This window comes from Ananas comosus, linkage group 21 (assembly GCF_001540865.1).
Source record: "Ananas comosus cultivar F153 linkage group 21, ASM154086v1, whole genome shotgun sequence".
Classification (NCBI taxonomy): Eukaryota; Viridiplantae; Streptophyta; class Magnoliopsida; order Poales; family Bromeliaceae; genus Ananas; species Ananas comosus.
In genome coordinates this window covers 3,230,871-3,258,169 of record NC_033641.1, presented here as the reverse complement: position 1 = coordinate 3,258,169, position 27,299 = coordinate 3,230,871, and the positions used below count along the sequence as shown (strand labels likewise).

Genomic DNA, 27,299 nt, shown 5'->3' with positions numbered 1-27,299 from the left:
GCGAGTCTCGGCTGAGCCAGGGTCTGGATGACGGGCTAGCGAGATGAGTCTCACATCACCTGGTGATCTTAGGCTGTGTGTGTGATTGGACTGACGAGGACGTCAGGGTCTTAACGGGGGGAGTCTGTGACACCCCAATAATCCCACATCGGATGGGAATGGGGTTGTCCTTGGGTTTATAAGAGACTTAGACACTAGTAATAATAACTGGGCTTAAGCATTTTGGGCCGGCGGTTGGGCCCAACGAGTTATTGTTGCTAGTGGGCTGGGTCGTTACACTTCCAGGCCAAAGGGTCGTGCCAGGCCAGAGGGTAGGAAACTTGGGCCTGGCATGGCTCGGCCCGAAATTAAATTCGGGCCGGGCCTGGCCGGACCCTAGCCCGTTTCGCCCCGAAAAATATGGGTCGTGCTGGCCCGGCACAGCCCACATTATGCCCCTACATATAGGTGAGTATCGGTACTCGAATTGGAGTACTGGTACTCTCTCATTAGTACCAACACTCTTCTATAGTCCCACAAAATTCGAAAGTCCCAACAGTGAAAACAGCTCAAGGTGTCACGCCCCGGGGTCCCTTTTTAGTTTAAAGTATAGCGGAAAAGCATCTGAAATTTTTTTTTTTTTTTTTCGCACGTATCGAGGATCTAATACCTTACATTTTTAGTTTAAAAAAAACATAGCAGAAGTGTCTAAATTTTTTTTTGAAAACCTGACCCAGGGTATGCTAGATCCGCCATAAATGCAGGGAGTCCACTGTTCATACGGACAAAGTCTCCCCTGTATCTGCACGGCGTCGCATAAATACAAGGTACATAATAGAACACAACCACCACAACTGAATATATCAACAATCATACATTCATACACCATTCACCAACATTTTCACATTCAGAGTTTATCCAAAGGTCCACAACTTTAGTTTAAAATGTTTCCTACCCGGAAACTTGTTTTGAAATACTAAGTCATGAAAACCACGAGAAAACCTTTTGAAAACTGTTTCCCACACAGAAACCTTTTCTTTTTAAAACTCGCTACCACGAGGGGTAGAAAACCATTTCCATTTCACGAAAATCCCAAATTCATTGTTACATTCATGAAATCCCAAATTCAAAAGTAATAAAATGTTGAACCATATAAACTGTCTAATTCAATTATTTAAGGAAACTAGAGTTTAGAATTGAAACCAATGGATGGGTTCAAAAGCTCTACCGAACCACTACGAGCGCTCCTCACGAACCATCCCACTAGGACTAGCGACATCACCTGTAATGGGGGCGGGGGGTGAGAACATGTAAACATGTCTCCCTTCCCAGTGGGTACCGCAAGCCGACGAGGGCGAGGGGTACTCACTAGTCACGGAGAACAAACAAAGGTATAGATAGTGGTAATACAGTAGCCATGATAAACAAGTAAACGAGATGTATATATATGAAACACTACAGCTACTGTATGCATGCATCAACCGGACGACCAGTCCAAAAATACCCAATCTGAAACAAATGCTCTATTGGTCCGCACTGCAAACCTCAAGCCTGTGCCACTGCTACTCTAACATGCATATAATCCCACTTAGGCTCACAGGTTGGCACTTGCAACCACTTTTTCGAAAAAGAACACCCTCTTACAGTGGATCAGACCGTTCGTGTTCGTGAAATGCGAACGAGCATGGGCAATCAATGCTGAATGCTCAAAAGCCAACCGTCAGCAACCAGCCGACAATCTTGCCCCTCAGGGCACACCAACCGAATAGTCACAAAGGAGTTCAATCGACCAAGTAGGTCGCCATACAATGCAATGAACCGACCAAATAGGTCACAGATACGAGATATGAAAACNAACAACAAGAGTCAAGGAACAAACCGACTATATACAGATACAAGATACAAGAACGAATCAACTAGGTCACCGATTTCACATAAAATCACGAAATCGCTCTACTCTAAACATGATACAGGATATGCAGAATAGCTAAGTAGAGCAACAAAGAAATATGGTATAACTACTCTACTCCTACTTATGATATAAAGAGAACAACCGAGTAGAGTGTAACTGAACAACCTAGTGCTAGGCTCAACACTATATATCAAGATATATATATGCTAGATAATAACGAAAGAGCAAAGGTAAGAAACCATCACCGAGCGTGCACCACTGTACCGACGTCGGATTGAAGTACCCACCTGTACAACTGTCGTGCCTATCTCCTGACTGTAAAAGAACGTCAACCGGACCTAAGGATGGTCCACTGGGTTAGTGTCTAACCCATAGCTAAGAAACCCTAAACGCATAACCCACAAACAATCCCACGGAGATCGGTTTTCCAATACCGATTACCGTAACTCACCGGAAGTCCCGAAAATCGCACCGGGACTCCGCCGAGACCCACTAACTATCCCGGAAGGCACCGACTCATGCCACGAGTCATTCGCTGCCTCTAAACACTTATTTTAGTATGACATGGCAGCAAACACAAGAATACACAACCAAACAACTATTGGTGGATAATTGTTAGGATCCGGGTTCTTGGAAGTGTCAATTTCGACACCGGAACCCACCGTCGCTCACTCGTCATTTCTGAACTCTCGAAATGACGCGAGTGACCAGCCAAGAAGGTTCAGTGACTACACAATAGCTCATGAAGCACCGTCGGAATAATTCCGAACCGAACCCGCGTTTCGTCGGCAGATTTCGCCGAGAAACGCGTCGGAAATCAACATTTGATTTCCGTAAAACTTGGGCCTTGGACAACTAGTCCAGAGGTCACTCGTTGTCCTTACTCACTACCCACAGCAGCCACGAAGTGTACAATTGCACAAAAGTCCCCTATAATACATAAAATTACATTATTTCATGCTATTTACGGGACTTTACGGTCCGATAGCGTAGACTGAGGACACTCGAGTCGAGCCGAGACTCTCACTGATAGGTATCGACATGCCGGAGGCCGTGCTCACACTTCGGAGCAATTTCGGCCACTGTGGAGAGCGCGGGAGTGACGCGAAAATCTGCGAACAGCGCGCACAGCATGAAAAACATGCTTATCTCGCTAACCAAGGGCTCGCTGACCCTAATTGAGGTGAGCACTGTGATCAGGACTGACATACTATCACCGTGCTCACCCCCAGAGGCATCGGAACAGCCTCGGGTCGCCGGAACGGTGACTAGAACAGGAAATCATGTGCAGAACAGCAAAAACATTGCTTACCGGCCAGGGCAGAGCTAGGGCTGGCCGCCGGCGGCCGGACAGCGAGCGCTTCAGCCGGAGGTGGGAGCAGCTGGTCCAAGGGGTCCGGGGAACCTGCTGGCTGGCGGCGAGAGGCGGCCGGTGGCGCGGCGGAGGAGATCAATTCCTCCAAGTGGTTCTCGGGTTCAACGCTTCCCGGCTACGCGGCGGCGGCCGGAGGAGGTCGGGGCGACGGCGATCCGTCGCCGGAGGTCGAGGGGGAGGCTGAGGGATGACGGCGCGGTCGATCAGGAGTGGTGGCGGCGCGCTGGCCTCGAGCCTACCCGTGCTCGGTCTGGGCTGACCGAGGGTGGCCGCAGGGAGCAAAACGGCGCCGGCGGCGCACGGGACCGGCGAGGGCCAGCGGTGACGACGCCGGGGGGTTCAAGGAAGGTGGTGCTTACCATCTTGAGCGGCCACGGCACGAGGGGAAAGAGATCCCACAACCCCGGCTAGATCTGTTCAGATCTGGCCGCAACTGGCCATGGCGGTGGTGGCGGCGCTCGGTGGCGGCAGGGACGGCGGCGGCCGGCGGCGATGATGCTGGAGATGGATCTCGGCCAAGGGAAGGCTTCTAAAGGTGTTCTGAAGCTTCCCCCGAGATCTATGGCCGAGAGGGAAGAGAGGATGGCCGAGAGGAAGGGAGAGGGTGGTGCTGCGGGGTTTTTCGGCGGCCGGAGCACCTGCCGGCGGCCGTGGTGCGTGCACGGCTAGGGCAAATGTGCAGAGGTGTCGCAGGGAGGTCGGCTGAGGGAGAAGGTGAACCAAAGTTAGGGTTTTCCATGATGAAACCCTAGAAAAACCATACATGATTGTCAACTTGCACACAAGTCCCTCTAAACTGATTATTAGAAAATCAGTCCTTCACAGTGCGAGTATTTAACACTTACGCACCTCCACGTCTGATCTCGCGTGATTCGGTACATAAAATATTACGACTTTTGCGAATTCCCGATTTTCCACTCTCGACCCCTTAGCGAACTTCAAGCAATATCCGACAATCTGTTCATCGGATTTTCGAACGGATTGCACCATCGCGTTCAGCACGACGAGGGCATCAAAGCAACCATCTTGTTTCGCCAGATTTGGTCACGGATTCGCGGCGGAACCCATCCGCTCTCTAATTAATCCGTATATCGCACATATACCAAAGTATAAACCCTAAAACCTTTAATTCAAATTCAAATTTGAATTCCCTACCACCAGTAGGTACCAGAAACAACTCTCACCTAACCCCAGGTCACAAGCACAGAGCACGAGGAGTCTTAAAAATGCATGAATAGCAAAGAGCGGAAACCCTCTTTTTGTTAAAACTCCTTTTTCTCAAAAATCGTGCATCGGATCTGAAATCCGTCAGTGCCATTGGTTCCAGAATAGCTAAACCGTTCGAAACGAGCTATTGGATCGCTATGAACAGAGTCCGATACGCGCCAGAAGCCTACTTCACACATTGGCTTCTCTGAAAAATCGGAGTTACTATTCACTTAAATGAAATTTAAAAATCGCGTAACTTCTCCATTTTAGCTCATTTTCTCCTGAAACTTGACGAGTGCTTATGTAATTAAATTACACACATAAATATCGTCAATAGAGAGTTTAGTAGCACTGTAAAAATCTCAGTCCTTACACAAGGTATAACGGTACTCCCTCTTAAGTATCAGTACACGGCAGCCAGTACCGGTACCCAACTTGAGTTTTGCAAAACCTGAACGTTCCATCATGGTAACTGCTATTGAGTACTAGCACTCAGAATTTCAATACCGGCATTGAAAGAAGAATTGGCCCAAACTATAGGTTAGTTCAGGAACTTCGTTTTTCACATCGTTTCTGTGCCAAAACAATTCCAACTCACCAAAGACCTCTCCAATGACAGCTGAACTCATTTTATACTAGGCCTTAGCAATTTACAAATTTTATTATACTATATTCTCGCTTCCTTCAAAAAGTTTCGTCTGTAAAACTTCAAAATTTTTAACTCACTTTAACACATTGAATAGATGGGAAAACAATCTAGTATTGTGCTCTCTAGCTTTTAAGTTGCCTCACGCTTACCTTGACCTTGCCAAAGGATCTTCATTTAGGGAATATTTTTATTTTGAAGTTGCTTCATATCCCGCGAGAGGATTCTCACAGGTTGCTCAACAAAGCTCTAATCTTCTAACAACTCTAACGGGGCAAAGTCAAAGACGTGGGTGGGATCAAACACGTATTTTCAAAGCATTGAAATGTGAAAAAAATTGTGAACTCCCAAGAGGTTCGGTGGTAAAGTGAGTCGGCAAGCCCCGGGATTGATCTGCTCTAAAATCTCTAAAGGTCTGATATAATGGGGAATTTAGTTTCTCTCGGACTCCAAACCTCTTCAAACCACTAGTGGGTAAACCTTCAAGAAGACGGTCCCCAACTTGAAACTCCAAATCATGTCTTCTCTTATCGAAGTAACTTTTTTGCCAATTTTGTGCCATTAAGAGATGTTGACCGGAACTCTAACCTTTTTCTTAGCTTCTTGTAGCACATCAGCACTTACATTAATTTTTTTCTAACTTCACTTCAATCCAATGGGGAATGACATTTTCTTTCATAAAGTGTCTCATATGAAGCCATCTTGATGCTCACTAGATAGCTACTTTTGCAGGCGAACTCCGTCAATGATATATGTCAGTGCCACCAATCATGAAGTCGATTATGCATGCCCGAAGCATATTCTCTAAAATCTAAATAATGTTCTTGGATTGTCCATCAGTGTAGGGAGAAAACACGATACTAAAATCTAATTGGGTTCTCAAGGCCTTATACAGGCTCTTTCAAAATTGGCAAATGAAACAGTTATCTCGATCCAACACAATTGACATTGGTACTCTATGCAGTCGCAAGATCTCGTCAATATAGACTTGTGCGAGTTTGTCCACCATCCAAGTAGTATGAATTGGCAAGAAATGAGTAGCCTTGGTCAAATGGTTTACAACAACCCACACAGTATCATGGCCTGCTTATGATTGCAGCAACTCAATCACAAAATCTATCATGATGCTTTCCTACTTCCATGCAAGGATAGGTAGATGTTGAAGTTTTCCTACTAGGAGTTGGTGTTCCGCCTTCACTTGTTGGCACATGAGATAATGTGCCACAAACTATCATAAATCTCTCTTTATTTTAGATCATTGAAAATATAATTTTAAATCCTTATACATTTTGGTATCGTTAGGATGAATAGTATATTGTGACCAGTGTGCCTCTCATAGGATCTTTTCTTGAATATCTAAGTTCACCAACACATATAGCCAGTCCCGATACAGAAGCACTCCATCGACCAAACAAAACTCTACGTCTCGTCCATCTTGAATGCCGATACATATCTTTTGAAGATTCAGATTAGCACCTTACTTGTCCTTGATCCTCTCCAATAAGGTGGGTCAAAGCACTAATGACATAAGCTTTGTCGGGGCCTTGGTTGCCACAACTACAAGCTTGAACCCTACATCTCCTCGAGTAAAAGTACTTGATCATAGCCAAATTCTCTGTGGATTTTCATATCAAAGCATTTGTCACCATATTAGCCTTGCTAGAGTGGTAGAGAATAGTCATTAGGCCATTAAAATTACAAGCTTTGAAACCCTTTGATCATTAGGCCAACGATATTAAAAAGATATAAAATTTAATTTATAAATACTTCAAGTGGCATAGATTATGTTCAACGGTACCGATCATCAATTTGGAGACTCCATCATCGAAAACAAATGGATAGAAATAGAACCCTTCGTACTCATAAGTTGTTTTCGATGATGGAGCTTCCGAATCGACGATCCACTCCGTTAAACATGATCTAGAGTATTTGAAACTTCTAGAAAATAAATTTCGTAATTTTTCGTAATCATAATAAAGTCCATCAAGCGGGCATAAAATGAACGGTCAAAATCGAACGATGTCTTAAAAATGGATGATCGGATCCTTCAATTTAAGATCAGAGTTATTGATCTTTATCTAGGTAGTGAATAGAATTTTCTATCAAAAATTCAATGTATTCGGATTCTTTTGCACTGTTAAACTAGCAAGTATTTCATACCGGCCGTTAAAAATTGTCAATTTGTGAGCTTTTGATCGTAAGGTAAATGATGTCGAAAAATTATGAAATTTGATTTCTAGATGTTTCAAATGCTCTAGATAACGTTTAACGGTGTGGATCGCCGATTTGGAAGCTCTATCATGGAAAACAACTTATGAGTACAAGGACGATTGTACTCATAATAGCATAATAGCTGGACTCTATATATATATATATATATATATAGAGAGAGAGAGAGAGAGAGAGAGAGAGAGAGAGAGAGTTGAGCTAGAATTAATACTTTCAAAAGCACCAAAGAGGTGGTGCTTTTAAGTTTTTAGCCTTTGGATGAAGAAATTTAGCGTTGGGATAATGGTTGTAGGTGGTGGTAGGTGGAATAGTATGTGATCCAAAGAGTATTAGTAATCAAGGAGTGGATCCAAGGGTTAAAAACTTAGAAACACCAATTAAGGAGGTGTTACTTTCTACGTACACTATACTATTTTTTTTAAGGTTAAATTACATAAAACTTTCCTGTGAAAATTCGATTTTTCATTTTTTCCCCTTGTCATTCAAATACCTACACTTTACTCCCTTGTAAAATGAAAAATGTTCACAGGGGGGGTACGGTGTGAAATGTGATTACAAAATAACTATTTTGCCCCTCACCATTTTTGTCTACTCCCTCATCTTGCTCATCCGCCGCCTTGATCGGCCGCGGTTCGCGCCTCGATCGTCCGCGATTCCTCTCCATTTTCTTCTCCACCTGCTCCCCTTCTCCTCTGGCACCCTCGTCGCCCCTCCATTTTGCCGATAGTAGGGAGGAAATCGAGGTGCGCGTGGATGGAAAGATAGGCAAGGGCAACGAGGGCGAAGGCGAGGCAGCGGAGGAGGGCGAGAGGGTGTTTGTGGGTATGGACGGAGATGTGGACGAGGGCGAGGCAGTAAAGGAGGGCGAGGCGGCGAGGCAGAGGAGGACGAAACACAATAGAGGGCGGTGGGTATTTTTGGCATAAAAATATTTATAACGGAACACTAACAGATCACTAACGGTAGGGATGAAGTGAACATTTTTCATTTTAGAAGGGGCCGGGCAAAATGTAAGTTTTTAAATAACAGGGAAGGAAAGAGAAAAATCAGATTTTGATAGGGAGGCTTTCTGTAATTTAGCCTTTTTTTAAGGCNTCTATATATATATATATATATATATAGAGAGAGAGAGAGAGAGAGAGAGAGAGAGAGAGAGAGAGAGAGAGAGTTGAGCTGGAATAGTATTAATAGTATTTGGACTCTTTTGCTATCGAATTTTTAGCCGTTAGATCTACAGTTTAGATCAAACTATTCAACCAACCACCCACTCAACCCTATGGTGGTATTTGGTTGGGGGTTAAGAAGGGGGATAAGGGGTTATCCCCCCTTTAATCCCCAAACAATTTTTTTATAAGGGTGGGGTTAGCTAACCCCACCCTTCGTTGGAATAGGGGTGAGATTAGCTAATCCTCCACCCCTATTTAATTTTTGAATTAATATTTAAAATTGGGTTAATTACACCGGTAGTCCCCAACCTTCTCACCAATTTTCACTTGAGTCCCCAACTTTCTCTTTTTGCAATTGAGTCCCTAACCTCTTGATTTTATTACAATTACGTCCCAACCGTTAAAAAAACTGTTAAAATTAACGGAATTGCCACGTCAGCGTCTATTTAACAACCTTTTGCATGTCAGTTTAGCTCCTTAAACTTTGCACATTTTTCATTTTAGTTCCTAAAAATAAAAATTCAAAATTTTAACTTTAAATTCAAAAATAATATTAAAATTTAAATTTTAAAATAATGAAAAATTAGAATCTTGAATTTGAATTTAAAGCTAAATTAAAATTTTGAATTGAAATTCAAATTTTAAATTTAAATTTTTAATTGAATCTAAATTTTGAATTCAACCTTAAAATTTTGATTTTGATATTGATATTTCAATTTACATTTAAAATGAAAATTTTGAAACCGAAATTTAAATTTAGTCATTTGATCCAATAGCATTCCCTTAGATAGAAACAGATTTGATAAATACTGATAACTCTCGGATAGAGTATTAGAACGGAAAGATCTATTAGATAATGAACTGTTGGTTCTAAGCCATCTCTGGCGATGAATCAACAATTCGAAGTGCGACTGTTGCTAAGCAGTTTTTGGATATCAAACGGACCTCCCCAGATGGTAATCTTAATGTGGCCGATTTACCCTCTTTAGGTGTAGCTGGTGTATTCGGCGGCTCCCTATTCAGTGCTATGCATGGTTCCTTGGTAACCTCTAGTTTGATCAGGGAAACCACTGAAAATGAGTCTGTGTAAGCCACGGCCAACGTTGCAAAAATAAGAGCTTGAATACCACTTGTAAATAATCCAAGAAACATGACAGGTATAGGAACTACTGAAGGGACTAAAGAAACAGAAGTTTTTAAAAAACCTTTTTTGGATATATATGAAGACTTCACATTTTTTGAGTGAGAGAAAGCACAATTAAATGTGAATAACCCGCCCTCCTCTCTTTGAAATTTGAAATTTAAATTTAAAATCATATTCAAAATTTTGATTTTAAAATTTAAATTTGAATTTAAAATTTAAATTTGAATTTAAGATTTGATTTCAATTCTAAATTTGAATTTAAACTTTGAATTCAAGTTCACATTTTGAATTTGAAATTTCAAATCGAAGTTTGAAATTAAATTAGAATTTATAATACCAAATGTGAATTTGAATTTAAAATTTAAAATTAAAAATTAAATACAAAATCGGAATTTGAATTCCAATTTAAATTTGAATACAAAATCAAAATTTAAATGTAAAATTTAAATATTAAATTAATTTTTTTTTGAATTTATAAATTTAATAGATTAATTACAACCATTAGTCCTCAACCTGTGCACCATTTTTCAATTTGGTCCCCAACCATTTTCTTTTTGCAATCCGCTGACACAGCGGCCACCTTTGTGCTGACATGGCACCTCCGTGGCCCTGATGTGGTGCCGACGTTGAATTTTTCGTCAATTTTAACAGCTATCTAACGGTTGGGACTTAGTTGGTTTAATGATATGATCTAACAAGTGAAAATGGTGAAAGGGGTAGATCTAACGACCGAATATTATGAGTACAAAAGGGCATATACTTATAAAAGTATAGTAGCCGGACTCTCTCTCTCTCTCTCTCTCTCTCTCTCTCTCTCTCTCTCTATATATATATATATATATATATATATATATATATATATATATAATGAATCTGACTACTATACTCTTATGAGTACGATCGCCCTCGTACTCATAAGTCGTTTCAAATGATAGAGTTTCCGAATCGACGATCCATATCGTAAACGTTATCTAGAGCATTTAAAACTTCTATAAATCAAATTTTATAATTTTCGACATCATTTACCTTACGATCAAAAAGTCACAAATTTGACAATTTTTAACGGCCAGTATGGGATACTTGGTAGTTTAACGGTGTAAAAGAATCTGAATCGGTTGAATTTTTGATAGAAAATTCTATTCACTATCTAGATAAAGATCAATAACTCCGATCTAAAATTGAAGGATCCGATCATCTATTTTTAAGACGTTGTTCCATTTCGGCCGTTCATTTTATACCCAGTTGATGGACTTTATTATGATTTCGAAAAATTATGAAACTTATTTTCTAAAATTTTCAAATACTCTAGATCATATTTAACGGAGTGTATCGTCGATTCGGAAGATCCATAATTGAAAACAACTTATGAGTATATAAATGAAGGACTCTATACTTATAAGAGTATAGTAGCCCTACTCTATATATAATTAGGCTATATAATTAGGCTACTATACTATTTATAGTATCGGAGCTCCGATACTATAGTCTCATTTTTTATCTTAGGGTGTTCAAATCGATGATCCACATCATCAAATATGATGTAGGGTATATAAAGTCCTTAGGAATAAAATTTTAATTTTTTTAATATCATTTACTTAGTAATTAAATCACGTCAAAATAAACGGTGAAAATTGAACAATCTTTAAAATAAACTATTTTGACCTTGATCTATATAGTTTAAAATATTTTTTATTAAAATTTGAATAAATTTAAATTTTTTTACACTGTTAAACTATGAACTTACCATAGTAGCCATTGAAAATTGACAAGTTTGAAATAGTTTAATCATAAAGTAAACTATGTTGAGAAAATATAAAATTTTATAGAAACTTCAAATATTCTAAATTAGTTTTAACGGTGTGAATCATTTATTTGAATTTCTTAAGATCGAAAATGAGACTATAGTACCGGATCCCGGTACTATAGATAGTATAGGAGCCTAGCTCTCTCTCTCTCTATCTCTCTCTCTCTCTCTCAATCTCTCTCTCTCTCTATATATATATATGACATGACATGTGATCTGAATCGTGGTTCATAAGGGGGTCTACGATCTACGATCTCCATATCTATGGCCAAGATCTTTCAAGAAACTAGTTTCTAGCTAAAATAAATTTCTCAAATTATAATTACACTGAAAAAATTTCATAACACATAAATTATCACGGCATTACTCGTTCCAAACAAGTGTTATATGCATTTATCCAATCTCCTTTTAAGTCAATAGTATTAATTAATTAGACGGCACTTTAGTAAGAAATGAGCCCTTAATTATTTATCTAGCTAATACCAAATAGCTTGACGGAATTGTGCTTTTTAGATCGTTGTTCCTAGTACATTAATCTTTGACTCGTCGAAATTTCTTGCTCCAACTCTTCAAAAATTTGCAACATGAAGGTGCATATATAATTTGCAGTATATATGAGGGTGGATGCATGGCTAGATTCAAGTACTCGATTCACCGTTCTAAAAAATTAGAGAGAGATAAGATAAAGAGAGGCGCGGAAAAAAGAGAGAAAAAAAAGGAGAGGACGAGGGCGCCGTGCATGTGAAAAGCATAAATAATTAGGGGTGGTAGAGAGGTGGAATTCAACTTCCCATCTGATTAAATGCTCCAGGCTCCTATTCCCCTCCTTTCCTAATCGCAAAACGTGAACCAAAGAAAAAGACCTCTCTCTCTCTCTCTCTCTCTCTCTCTCTCTCTCTCTCTCTCCCCTTGCTAGCTCCTCACATAAATAAATAGTGCATGCGCCGCGGTCTACACGTACCATAATTAATCTCCACAACTTAAGCGTAGATATCCTAAAAATTTAAATATAAATTTTGCATATATATAAATATATAAATCGTAAGTTTTAGAAATATTTTTGATAACTCTAATTTTAACATATGGTCTTCATGAATTATTAATTTTCAAAATTTAAAATTATATTTATATATAAATATATATATATATATCATAAGTTTTAGAAAAGATTTTTGATAACTCTAATTTTAATATATAGATCTCCAAGTTAGAGTTTAAGGACTTCGTCTTATTATATTATAGGAAGTGGGACTATTACACAGCATCATTAATTTTTTTGCTAGAATTATTAGACGATGTGAGATCAAACTTATACTTTCGAGCTAGCAATCGTGTCTACTATTACTGGCAATTTGTTTGGCTCAAATTACGCTTAAGTTACTAATAATCGAGTGCTTTTGCCTATCCATAATTTTTGTTTTTTCTCTTATTCAATATGAAACTATATATTGGGGCGCCAAATAATTGCATGGAATGCAATAATTTCACCTGAATATCTTTTGAACTCCACCGAACTAACAAACTAAAAATTTTAAAAAGTAATCTTAATTATTTATTTCATTTGCATTAAGATTCGGTGTCTTTCAGTACTCATATCACAATTTACTTTTTTTTTTTTTTTTTGAGAGAGATAGGTAGCACGCTATCTGCTTCATTTTTCATTTAGAAATAAACTTAGCTAGAAATATAAATCAACTAGGATTCGAATTTGAAGCTCGGATACTAACCACACCAAGTCTTATCCCACTTGCTGTAGGGACGGTCGGTTATCACAATTTACTATTATTTCTGTATAAAAGTCATGGTATATAGATTTAGATTGTGCTTCAAATTATTTTTATTTGTTACATATTAGCTATATATATTAGAAAGTCTTTAATTCACCGGCCTATATACAATACTACTTTTCATTTCATATACCAAATAGCAAGAGATCGATGTATGTACCCATCTCCCCTTTTTCGTCCTCCTTGGCTGATGCATATACCCATGCCTAGACCGGCCGTTGTTTTGCTGCTGAAAAATTGCGAAAAGAAATTGCTGGGCCCTCTCAAGCTAGCTAGCTAGCTGTTGTCTCTAAGCCGCGCGCGAGATCGACCCACTCCTTTCTGTAACCCTTGTCCCTAGCTATATTTTCTAGCCAGAGATCGAGATTACACCACCACTTTTAACCTTCTCACCGCTCTGGCTAAGCTAGCAAAACCGTTATACGTACATGTTCTCTTCTGCCACTAGTTCTTTCTCTGCAGAGCAAACTGATCAGATATATATATACAGTCCCATATCTAATGGACAAAGAGGTAGAAGGGAATCATATATACCACCTATACATATACAAATGATCGAGTTCGCTTATTATATAATTCCTTTTTAATTAGCCTAGCTACAAATTAAAATTAAATCTAGTTATCATATATCTCCAATTACGATCTTCTCTTTAACTTTTTCCTTGGCAAGCTATGCAAGACCTTTGGATGTTGCTTCACCCCGCTTTGTTCGGCGCATTTCAGGCCGACCACCGCGCGAGCATGGCCCCTCCTCTCGACTGCCACCTGGTGCACCACCACACGCAGCACGGCAGCACGCTGCAGGATGAGAGCGCGGAGGAGGGCGGGATCGAGATGGTGGACTACGTGCTGAGCAGCCCTGCGCCCCTGCCGCCACCGCAGGCGCAGATCTCCTTCGACCGGCTCAGCTTCTCCGATGTCGTGCAGTTCGCCGACTTCGGGCCCCGGCTTTCCCTGAACCAGTCCAAGGCGTCGGAGGACGAGAACTTCTTCCTCAAGTTTCACGTCTTGGGGGACAAGCTGCTGCAGGAGGAAGTGCTTCCTCCTCCTCCTCCTCCTCCTCCTCCGCCTCAGCCGACGGCATTTGAGGAGGATAAAGAGGGAGGTGGCGAAGAGGGGCGGCTCTTGGAGAACGTATCTTTGTCGCAGCAGCAGCTCTCTTTTGTCGGTCAGGCTGAGAAGACGGGTGTCGGAGAGGTGAAGAACCGCCGGAAGAGGCCGCGATCGATGAAGACGAGTGAGGAGGTCGAGAGCCAGAGGATGACGCACATCGCGGTGGAGCGCAATCGGCGGCGGCAGATGAATGAATACCTCCGCGTGCTGAGGTCGCTGATGCCCGGATCTTACGTGCAAAGGGTGCGTACAATTAATGCATGCTCTCTTTCATTGCGCGCCGCATACATATATATAAACATCAGTTACAATTAATATTCCTGCATATCTATCTCCAGAATCCAAATTGCATGGGATGGAGCGAAAATTGCATTTGAGTTTTTCTCAGCTTAATTATAGTCTAAACGAAATTATTAGTGAAAGACTACAGATCTGTATACCAAATTTGAATCTAGCCTTCTTCTTTAACCAAATTAAAATTTGCAGGGAGACCAGGCATCTATCATCGGCGGCGCAATCGAGTTTGTGCGAGAGCTCGAGCAACTCCTTCAATGCCTAGAGTCACAAAAGCGACGCAGGCTCTACGGCAGCGCTGAAGCCCCGCGAACGGTGATGGACGCGGCTGCGCTTGTGCCGGTGCAGCACCAACCCCTCCAGCAGCAGCAGCAGCAGCAGCAGCAGCAGCCTTTTTATCCATTCCCTGATGATAACGTGAAGATCCTCGACCTTGATCCGACCGGCGCTCTTCGCGAGGAGATGGCGGAGAACAAGTCCTGCCTGGCGGATATCGAAGTCCGGCTGCTGGGTTTCGACGCGATGATAAAGATCCTATCACGGAGGCGGCCCGGGCAGCTGCTCAAGATCATCGCGGCGCTCGAGGACCTGCAGTTCAGCATCCTGCACACCAACATCACCACCATTGAGCAAACTGTTCTCTACTCCTTCAACGTCAAGGTGCGTAATTAATCAACTTAATTCATAAGCTAACCTAATTTAACCCTAATTAGTATCGTTCTGAAACCTAAAACTATATATACTTGTTTCATCTTGATCCATCCCTAGATAATCGGCGAGACCGGGTGCGCTGCGGAGGACATCGCAAACTCCGTGCAGCAGATACTCAGCTTCATCGAGGCGAACACTATATGATCGATGCAATTAATTAATCTCGTGATCGAGAAGAAGAGGAAGAACAGATGTTTGATAGTCGAAAAACTATATAAAGTAAATCGGTCCGTATTAATTAATTAGAGCATGCATGCATGTATGTTAGTTAATTAATTATTGAGTTACCCAATAAGAGAACTGCTGTACGTAGACAGCTGGATGTAAATGATCAGCATTCTATAATGTTTCATTTCATGCTTCTGTACGTATTATTCACCTGTTGTTTCTGGTCCGTGTGGGGTTGCTCTTTCTTTCAATTATTTGTCAAAGGGTTATTGAGGAGGGCTCTAGCTAGCTAGCTACTGCGTGTAATAGAGACAAAGAGGAGTATGGGTGGAGTTGGGAGGGTCAACGTTTCACGTACTATGTAGATTTTGTAGCCATGCGTTGACCTGCCAGGGGTGGGTTTGTTCGTATTTGGGGCCCGGGATCGGCTGAGATCGATGCGTGCTATCGAGCACGCTAAGAGGGAGAAGAAATTAGGGCCACATTGGATCCAATTATTGGACCCATCACAATGCATGCAGTACTGTTAATTTTATATATATATATATATATATATATATATATATATATATATATCAATGCTATCGATAGTACCAAGCATTTTGTAGTATAAGTTTTTTGCTGTTGAATCAATTCCTTTAATCATTTTTATCCGTTAAATCATACTATTCAACAAACCACCCAGTTAACCCTAGGGGACCATATATCGCTTCATCCAAGTGCCGAAAACTTAATAGCACCAATGACTTGATGCTATTAATAGTATTCTAATCTATTTCTATATATATATAGTAGAGCTACTCTGTTATTCGAAACACAGCAGTTCTTACGCTCTAACTTTCTAATTATTCATCAATTTTGATAATGGTTCGGATGTGTGAGAGAGAAGAGAAATTAAAAGGAAATTGAAAAGAAATTTAAAATGATGAGAAATTAAGACACCTAATTTTTTCTTAATTTTTTTTTCTCTCTCAAACTAACTATCCATCAAAATTGATGAATAGTTAGAAAGTTAGGAGTACAAAAATTACTATGCTTCTAATGGCACGGTAGCCCTGCATGCTCTTTCTCTCTCTCTCTCTCTCTCTCTATATATATATATATAGAATTGAGCTCCTATGCTTTTAAAAGTACCAAGTCATTGGTGCTTGTAAGTTTTTAGCTTTTAGATTAAGGAATGTGCGGTTAAGATGATGTGGGCCCTCTAGGGTTAAGTGGATGGTTGGTTGAATAGTATAATCTAACGGGTGAAAATGATCAAAGGCGTAGATCTAACGGCAAAAAATTTACAAGCACCAAATACTTAGTACTTTTACAAGCACCATAGCCGGACTCATATAGAATTGAGCTCCTATGTATGCTCGCCGTATAAACAACAAGAACCTGCTTAATTCCTGTCTTTCCTCATGGGGTGTTTGCTTGGATGGATGAGACAAAGGTGTCTGCGGGCCTTCACTAACAGCATGTCTTGGGTTGAGGAAACTTACATATATATCGGTAGAATTAATTAAAGTGCTGTAAAGTTTTAAGTTTTTGTAAAGTCAACTTCTTTTTGGTTATTTATTTTGGTGAAACTTTAATTTTACTGTAAGTGATCTTTTGGCATTATTAGCATTTGTTTCATCATAAATCATCTAACTTTCAAATGTATACATATTTCAATAAAACTATATTACTAACGATTTTAGACAGATATTAATTACTTTAAAACTTTTATTGGAAAGTACTCGATCAAAAGCGGAAGTTGACTTCGCTCTCATATGATGGTGGGCTTATACTATTGCAATATAGTAATTGAGGAAAAAAAAATAATTTTACTGGAGCACAAAGTAACAGTACATTAAATTACAACTTGAACCTGATGCACTACAACAATTAAATCACATACTCTTTATTTATAGAGTATGAAAAAAATATAACTTTCCACATAAAGATGCATTTCTGTATTTAAAAGGCATGTCACTACAAGAAAAGACGGGGGTAGAGGCGGTGTTTAGTTATCGTAGAGGCGGTTCCTACAACCGCCTTTAAACTGCCAGCGTGGATAACACCTTTATAATATAGAGACGGTTTGAACGATAGCCTAGGGAGTTAATTAGAGGCTATTTTGAATGCCCCAATAATTCTATTTAATCTTTTTTATTTTTTATATTTAATATCTAGTAATAATATAATAACCTATAGAGGCGGTTTAAACCGCCTCTACAAATATTAATTTGTAGAGGTGATTTAAACCGTCTATACAAATATTAATCTATAAAGGCGGTTTAAACCATCTTTATAAATATTAATTTGCAAAGATAATCTACACTGCCTCTACAAATATTATTATGCAGAGACAATAAGTAGAAGCGGTTTTAACCGGCTCTACCTTGCAAATATAGTAAAAAATTATATTAATATTTATTTTGATATGCATTTAAGGAGTTGAGCTAGAATATATCTAAAAGCACCAACACCTTGGTTAGGGGATAGGGATAGGGATAGGCCCTTATCCCCCCCTTTATACCCAAACGCTAATTTTTTACCCGAGAATAGTAATTTTCGATTATCCACACCAACACCTTCATTTTCTATATAAAACTACCTAATATTTTTTTTATCCCCGGGAACAATCCAATTTTCATCAAAACGCTATTTTTCTTATCCCCATACTTGTACCTATCCCTGTAATAGCTAGTTCTTGCTTATATCCGAACCAAACGGTACCTTAGGTTTTCTACGATTGGATTAACCCTTTGACCATTTCTAGTATTTAGATCAAACACTATTCTATCTACCTCCACTAAACCCAAGTGGGCTTCTATCATCGTTGCCCTACACCAACTCCATCCAAGAGCTACAAACTTAAAAGCACCAACCCCTTAGTGCTTTTAGAAGTATTCCAACTCAATTCTACATTTAAGAGAATAAAATTATAAACATTGACGAACATATTATCTTCAATATTAACACAAATTAAATATTATATTTCTCACCAAAAAACAAAATAATAATAAAGATAATTTAATATTTAATCAAAAAGATATATTAACAACACAAGAATTAAAACAATTCTTAACAAAAAGCAAACCAATTCTTTAACATGTGATCCACAACACAATCTCATTCAATATGCATGTACATTAAATAAAAGAAAGTTTAATCAGTTTTAGAAATAGTCAATGTTTGAGTTTTCAATATTGTATAAAAATTTAAATATATAGTTCGATGATTTTCTTCACTTGTAGACTCATGATTTGCATTCGATGATTGATGGTTGGAGAGAATGCATTACTCCGATTAATATTGCTACCCACAATCTAAAAAAGTACCAAACAACATAAAAATTATTAATGTACTAAAATACAAAAATATTCAAATTATTATTAGTAATAACTTGCTATTAAATTGGCATACCTGAGAATTAGAAACTCTATCTGATAGTTGTGCTTTCAGGCGATCCATTTTCTCTTGCATCGATCTCTCTAACGTTAGAATTGAGAAATTCATTATTTTATTTTTCATATGTCTTAATTTTCTCTTGAGTCTTTCTACCTTCACTGATTGGTCCCCACCTAATTCACTCAATATAGGCAAATTCATATGTTTCATTCCATAATATGATCTTAGTTAGGTCCCAAGCCCAAGCCTTTCACACATATAAAAAAGATACTACTGATGTCTTTGCAATTTGATCATAAGTATGGTAGGAAATGCAAAAACCACCAAGCTACTTCATCATGGATTGCAAATAAATACTTGGAATAATTGAGAGATGATCCTACATGGGGGACATCAACAATGAAGAAGACAATGAGGAGGGAGTTGTATATTAATGTCTCTAAGAGCCAAATATATAGAGTTAAGAGAAAGGCAATGGAGGTTATAATGGAATCACACAGAGAGCAGTTATAATGGATCACACAGAGAGCAGTTCATGAAATTATAGGATTCTTACAATATCATTAGGGTGAGGAATCTAGGAAGCCTTGCTTTTTTACATATGGAAAGGCCTCATCTTGAGTTAGCCCCAATGTTTCAGCTGATATTTGTATCATATATATGATGCTCAAATCAAAGGATTATAGAAAGAATATAGACCTATCATTGGTATAGATGGCTATTTTCTAAAGGGATCATTTGGTGGACAGCTTATCAGTGCTATTGGTAGAGATGGAAGTAATTAGATGTTTCCAATTGCGGTTGTTGTTGTATAAGAAGAACCGAAGGATTTGTGGAATTGCTTTGTAACAAATTTGGATTTGTGGAATTGCTTTGTAACAAATTTTGCTGCAAGCTATTGGACTAGCAGAGGCTTATGGGTGGACTTTCATATCTGACAGATAAAAGGTAAAATGTTTTATTCAATAATGAATTAACTTTTAACATAATGAATTAATTGCAGTCTACTAACTTTTATTTACTTTGTAATTAAATGCTTTAGGATTTGGTAGAGGTTTTTGATGGCCTACTTCTAAGAGTGTTCTATAGGTTTTGTGTGCAACATATGTACAATAACTTCAAAGAACAATTTAAGGGCAAGATATTAAAAGGTTTGCTTTGAGTGGCAACTACATCTTATACTGTGCAAGATTGGGAAAGAAGCATGCAAAAAATTAAGGATACAAATGTAGCTACTTATGAATGGCTCGTGAAAGTGCCACTAGGAATGTGGACAAGATCTTATTTTAGACCTTGATTAAATGTAATCTTCTATGCAACAATATGTGCATGGCATGGAATTAGACAATACTAGATGCAAGAGCTACCAATTATTGATCTAATGGAGAAGATTAGAAGACAGATGATGACAAGGTTTCAAGAGAAGAGATAATATATGGAAAAACAACTTGATATTCTATGACCTAAAGTGCAAGCAAATTTGGAAGAAAAAAAAAGAAAATGCAAGACATTGTGAGCCACTATGGTATGGTCTATGTTTCGCAGACAAAATTTTCTTTTAGGAGGGGAGGATGTAGTGCACTTAACTTTTCCAAATTGTAGAGTTCTAGTAACAAAAAAATAGCATGTAGTTCTATTTTGATGATTTTTGTTGTGTTTGAGGGGTGTTAGAGTATTTTCGGCATGAAAACGATACGAAAACAGACTCCAAAGAACAAATCTACAAAACTGTAGTTTTGCTGAGAGTACTGAAATTTAGAGCACCGGTACTCAACTGTGAGTTGGCTTGGAGAGCTCTCGAATTTTGCGAAACTTCTTAGAAGTACCAATAATGAAGTTGGGAATACCATTACTGAAGTTTGGAGCACTAGAACACTATAGTGAATGGCTAATTCCAGAGTCTAGATTCTACGAAACTACCCTTGGATACTGGTATATAAGGAAAGTATACCGGCATTGATGTTTGCGTGCTAGTTCTCAGACCCGAAATTTGGATTTTCACAGGTTGTAAATTCCAATTTTTGGAGGGCTTGCTAGCATTTGTTGTATCTATATGTATCCTTCTTTTTTTTCTCTCTCATACTCCCTTCACAAAAGGAAAGGGTTGGTTCTTTTACCTTTCTCTTTCTTGCTTTTTATCTTCATTTTCTCCAACTTCCTCTCAACCTCATGTTCTTCTTCTCTTTTTCCTCCTCCTTAAAGCTATAATCACCATTGGCTTGGAGTGAAACTTGGGGGGAAATGGCTTGAAACTTCCAATTCTTAACCCACCCTAATATCTTAATCTTGAATTAGAGTTTCATCAAGATTTGTAACTAGAGTCTAGGCTATCTAATTAGTTGGATCCCCAATAACTTGGTTCGAAGGAACTTTTAAGATTTCTTGATTTAAGGTATTTTTCATCTATTTTTTATTTAATTTTTGGCGAATTTCGGGATGATGATTTTAGGAGGTTGTAACCCCTTTGAAAATTCTCTTACGACTAGGAGAGGAGGGGGACAACTTGATTCGAGAAAATAAAGAGATTTTGTTGACTATTTGGTGGATTCAACCTATTTGATATCGGTGAACTCCCTTAATATCTTCTACTACTTTATTGGCTTCACTTCTTGTTCAAACATGACATTTGGAATATTTATTGATGATTTAGTACACAGCATCAGCATTTTATGCATGTTGGTTCGAAACTCCATAATATATGCCTTGTATAGCATGATGCATAAATTTCATTGATACATGAACTTTCTTGAGATATAGTCATCTAATTATTCGTTGCATGAGTACTACACCCTCTAAATATCATGTTATGAGTTGAGATGTATTAATTCATAGTCATGAATACTCTCTTACTGCTACTTGGTCATAGAACCTACCATTGACAAATTGATACATGGTTGTGTGAATATGGAAACACTTATATGACAAAGTATGGGACTATCCTTGAACATTGTGCATGAGACTATCGCTTGCAAGAGCCAACAATACTCGTTTACCAGATCGCCTGGTAGGGTCACCATGACCCTCCGGAGGTATTGCCATAGGGGTACAAACACTTTTTACTTTTTGAGCACCGATTGGGGTAGCTCTACTCTCTATTAATATATGAAATATATTAAGGATGGGGAAGAATTTAGAATTGACGGAGACATGCACCCATTTAGAGTTCATGAAATACAATATAAAGATGCAAAATACTTTGTGGAATTTGAAAAAGATATAAAATTATCTCACAAACTTGAGGAAGACAGTTATGAAGTTTAGAAGGATTAGAAACTATAAAAGGGAAAATGAAAATCGAGAATAATTAGAAAATTTGATCCCACACTTAGAAAGTGATTCAGAAGATTTTGATAATGAAGAACAATTATGTAAACTTTTAGAAGCATTTTCTCTCAAGTTGAACAAGCCCTGAGGAGAACTGATTCATGAGATGAAGATATTCTTCCTACATCTAAGTCAAATATGGCCAGGAGGACTCTTGAATTGGTTAAGAATTCCCTAATTGTTACTAGGGTTCCAAAGGGCCATATAAAATCTCTTCATACGAGAGAAACAATAAAGATAAATAACTTAAAGACTTTCTTTATAACCTCTGAAGTTGAGTAAGTAAAAGGAAAAGAAAGAATGAAGAAAGGGATTCTCTTTTATGAATCAGATGACCATAAATTCTCTGATCTCATCAAGCTCGACAACTCTGATGAGGAGATATATGAAGATATCAATATGCCAAGATACTTTCCTGAAAATCTTAAGAACAAGATTAATAAACTAAGGTTCCCCATAAGAAGGTCACGGCTAAACAAAAGTTTTGCCAGCAAATGTGAAACCCACCGCAAAAAAGAGTTATGCTTCCAAATAGATGAACAATGCACCAACCTGAAAATTTGTTGACTAATGTTTGGAAGAGAACCAAGAGTGATATTCTCCATTTCAAACTTGCTAATTCGAGCAAATCAAAGAATTTTGCTCGGGAAGTATGCCAAAGTGATTCATATGTCATACAACATACTAGCATCATGATTAAAATAAAAGATATAAAGGGCGATAAGGATGTAACCCCAATCGAGCTTGTAAAAGCAAAACCTCTAGAATTGAAGGATGCTCCATAGGAACTTGAAGACGGAGGGAAGCCACAGTTGATGAGCTTTTAGAGATAAATTTGGGTAATGAAGAAGATCCAAAACTCACTTACATCAATGCATTACTCTTAGAAAAGGATCAAGAAGTGTTGAAATCATTGTTGTTGGAATTTAAAGATTGTTTTGCTTGGACATATAAAGAAATGCTTGGCCTTGATCGTAATGTAGCTATTCATAAACTTGCAATCAACCCAAATGCTATTCCAATTAAACAAGCTCCTCGAAGAATAAGAGTTGGCTTAGAAAAACATATCATAGCACAGACTATGAAGCTTATTGATGAAGGATTTGTTACAGAGGAGAAATAAACTGACTAGATTGCAAGAATAGTTCTAGTGAAAAAGAAGAACGGGCAAATTCGTATATGCCTTAACTTTCGAGATCTAAATAAAGCATGCCCAAAGGATGATTTTCCACTATCAATCGCTGAGCTAATAATTGATAACACCTTGAGTTATGAAATATTTTCTTTTATGGATGGTGCTTTTGTGTATAGTTAGATAAAAATGGCACCTAAAGATGAAACACACACTACCTTTAGAACTCCAATTGGCATATACTGTTGTAAGGTTATGCCTTTTGATTTTAAAAATGCAGGAACCACATATCAGAGAGCCATGACGAAAATTTTTGATGACCTTCTTTACAAAGTTGTTGAGTGTTATGTTGACGATTTGGTAGTCAAAACTATGGATAAAGCAAATCATTTTGAAGATTTGAGAATGGTTTTCACAAAATTAAGAGAATTCTATCTAAAAATGAACCTCCTTAAATGTGCATTTAGTATTTATTCAGGTAAATTACTTGGGTTCATTGTTAGACACTGAGGGATTGAAATTAGCCAACAAAGATTAAAGCCATTATAGAGATTCCACCACCATGGAATTTAAAACAATTGCAGTCTTTTCAAGAAAGACTAGTGTGTATCAAAAGATTCATATCAAACTTACTCGTTAAAATTAAGCCATTTTCTAAATTAGTGAAAAAGGATGCACCTTTTGTATAGGATAACAAGTGTCAGGTTGCATTTGATGATATCAAGAAATATATTAAGTTCTCCAGCGCTTATTGCTCGTGTTCACGACAAACCATTAATTTTATATGCAACTACACTTGATGGATCTTTCGGTGCACTTCTTGCTCAAAACAATGATGAAGGAAAGGAAAATGCTTTATATTTTCTTAGCAGGATGTTAGTAGGAATGAAAATTTCTTACTCGTCTATTGGGAAACACTGTTTAGCTCTCATATTCACTGTTAAGAAATTGAGACATTACATGCTAGAATATAAATTAAATTCATTTGATTTCAAAAGTAGATCCACTTAAGTTTTCAATGACAAGACTTGTTTTTCACTTTTATACCACAAAAAGCTGTCAAAGGCTAGACACTTGCTGACTTCTTAGCTGCACATCTAGTGTCAGGCGACTCACCTTTGATTTCTGATTTGCCAACTTAGCATATTATGTTTATTGAAGAAGAGCAACTCTGTTGGAAAATGTATTTTGATGGCGCATCATAAATTCAACAACTTTTCAATCGAATTATCCCTGAGATTAAGGCCGGGATATGGTTGATCTTTGTGACACCTAAAGAAGGCATTCTACAATATTCATTGGCTTTTTCTGAACCTCGTACAAATAACAAAGCTGAATATGAAGCTCTTTATTGCTGGTCTGAAAATTGCCATCCAGTTGAATATACAACGACTACAAATTTATGGAGACGGGCAATTTTGACGCTAATATTCTGATGTAAATTTTAAAACAGTTTTGATCATATGTAATTAAGTAAAAGGAGGAAAAGAAGAGACAAAAAAAAATATGGAATGACAATGTGTATCTCATACTTCCATAGATTGTAAAAGTGAAAGGCTTCTATATATTCATCTAAACCTAAATTATCATAATCTCTGAACGAAATTCAGTGCCAACGTCAAAACTGTGAAGTATAGACAATGTGTAGTAACTCAAGTAGATGGAAAGAAAAAGACGCAAAAAAGATGCTTCCTGCAGCAAAAAGAGTGATCAAACGTTAAAATGTGTCAAGAATAAACTCAAATAGAGGCCAATTTTAAGTGAACATAAAGTATAATAATAACATGTTTATTTTAGGGTTAGCTTAGGTATGCGAAATAACCTAGATGCTTAGGTATGTGAACGTTGATGCTTAGGTATGTGAACAACTCCGCAAAGAAAAGCTGCAGCCAATCACCAGCAATTGCAGATAACCAATCTGTGAATAAAAAAACAACGGAATATAAGCCTAAAAGACTGGAAGAAAAGTGAAAAATCCATACAAATCTCAAAAAATTCGGAGCGCAATGGGAAAACAACAAAGCAATCAAAACATCCATTATATGACGATAAATATAATGTAATATACATGTGTATACACAAAGCAACGGAGGCTCCGAATGGATTAGAACTCAGCAAAAGTATTTGTAGGCCCCCAGAATTGGTCGGTCTATACATAGGCTATAGGGATTGCCCAGAAGGCCGTTCATCCTACGGTGCCATTAAGTAGAAATCTAGTATAGAAGCACGCTGGGCCTATACATAAGCTGTAGGGATTGGCCAGCGCGCCATTAATCCTGCCATGCCATTATGTAGAAATTCAGGAGAGAAGTAATATGTGGGAATTGCTTGTATCACCATCACCTGCCATTAAAGGGCTATGCAAGTGGCCACAAACCAAGGGAAGAAGCTAATATACAGTAATTATCCATATCATCATCGCCTCATACAAAAAAGCAATTAAAAGAAATTGTAAAAAAGAACCATATAATATATCATTACATCAGGAGACCAAGCTTAAAAGATAGGAAAAGAGTCAAAAAAAAATTGGCCAGTTTCAGTTGAGATGAAAAAAAGCAAACACAGGGAAAGTTGCTGATTCACTGATATCATTCTTGTTGAGCTGCTGATACTATTGTGCATATTGAAGTTGTAACGACCCAGCCCACTAGTAATAATAACTCGTTAGATCCAATCACCGGCCCAAAATGCTTAAGCCCAGTTATTATTACTAGTGTCTAAATCTCTTATGTACCCAATCACATCCCCATTCATATCCGATGTGGGATTATTGGGGTGTGACAGAAGTTATCACAGGTTTTCTTTTTTTTTTTTCGCATGCTATAGTAGCATATATTTTCCCCCAAGTCATTTTTCTTATCTTCTATGTTATGTAGTCTTAGACCATTAGCAAAAAAGCAAGGATGACCTCAAATAGTTTAGTAAAAAGCAAATATAAGTTCAAACAGTACTGCAACTGGAAGAAAGCTACTACATTAGTATTCAAGTCCCATTGCCCTTAGCCATAATTCCAAACCCAAACAAAACTAATTGTATGTAAAATTCAGCAGAATAAAACCAAGGTTTAAAGACAGGAGAAGAGCAAGTTGGAATTGACCAGTTAGGGGAACTGTTAAAAGAACAAAGCAATATAAGCATTTATCAATTACATATATGTAAGAGCAAGTTGGAATTGACCAGTTTCAATTAAAATGGGTAAAAGTAGACATAGGGGACAAAGCAATATAAGCAATCATCAATTACATATATGTAATCTGTATAGCTTGGACTTTTAATTGCTTTTTGGTAAAAGCCACATCTGGAAATTATTTTTTTTATTCGTGGAAAAAGGAAATGCTGCCATGTATACATGTAAAACTGTCAATTAATCTATTTGTATGGAGAGATATCATTACATCAGGCTTATACCAAAAAGCAATTAAAAGAAATTGTAAAAAAGAATCATATAACATATCATTACATAGTAGGTCTCACCAGATCTGTAAAAATCTTTTGTAAATCTCAGTAGATCACCCAAATCATGAAAAAAAAAAGGCTAGGTTTAGGCGGAGGAGCAACCGCCCAATCGACAGAGAGTTAGAGAGATCTTACCAGATCTGTAAAAAACCAACCCAAATCATGAAAAAATAGGCTAGGTTTAGGCGGAGGAGCAACCGGCCAATCGACTGGCTCATCTCACACACGTCCAAGGCAACCGGCGGAGCGATCGAGAGAGGCCTCGAGGTAGGCGAAGAAGAGAGAGAAAGTTAAGAAGATCTCACCAAATCTTTCAAGAACCAACCCAAATCATGAAAAAATAGGCTAGGTTTAGCCCCAGGAGAAACCGCCCAATCGACGTGTCGACGGGCTCATCCCACAGGCGGCCGAGGCAACCGGCGGAGCGATTAAGAGAGGCCTCAAGGTAGGCGAAGAAGAGAGATAG

The 27,299-nt window shown here is 38.2% G+C and overlaps 1 protein-coding gene across 1 annotated transcript; it reads left to right on the top strand.

Moving 5' to 3' along the window:
• LOC109726677 (transcription factor FAMA) lies at positions 13,439–15,699 on the top strand. The gene is made up of 4 exons (XM_020256432.1): positions 13,439–13,764; positions 13,975–14,607; positions 14,851–15,318; positions 15,427–15,699. Exons 1-4 carry the CDS (start codon positions 13,753–13,755, stop codon positions 15,511–15,513), a joined length of 1,200 nt encoding a protein of 399 aa, XP_020112021.1. The 5' UTR covers positions 13,439–13,752; the 3' UTR covers positions 15,514–15,699.

Bases quoted from the DNA above. Each gene is read 5' to 3' on its own strand.
- LOC109726677 (XM_020256432.1), top strand. The intron at 14,608-14,850 runs GTGCGTACAATT...TAAAATTTGCAG, and splicing joins CCGGATCTTACGTGCAAAGG to GGAGACCAGGCATCTATCAT. The intron at 15,319-15,426 runs GTGCGTAATTAA...ATCCATCCCTAG, and splicing joins TCTACTCCTTCAACGTCAAG to ATAATCGGCGAGACCGGGTG.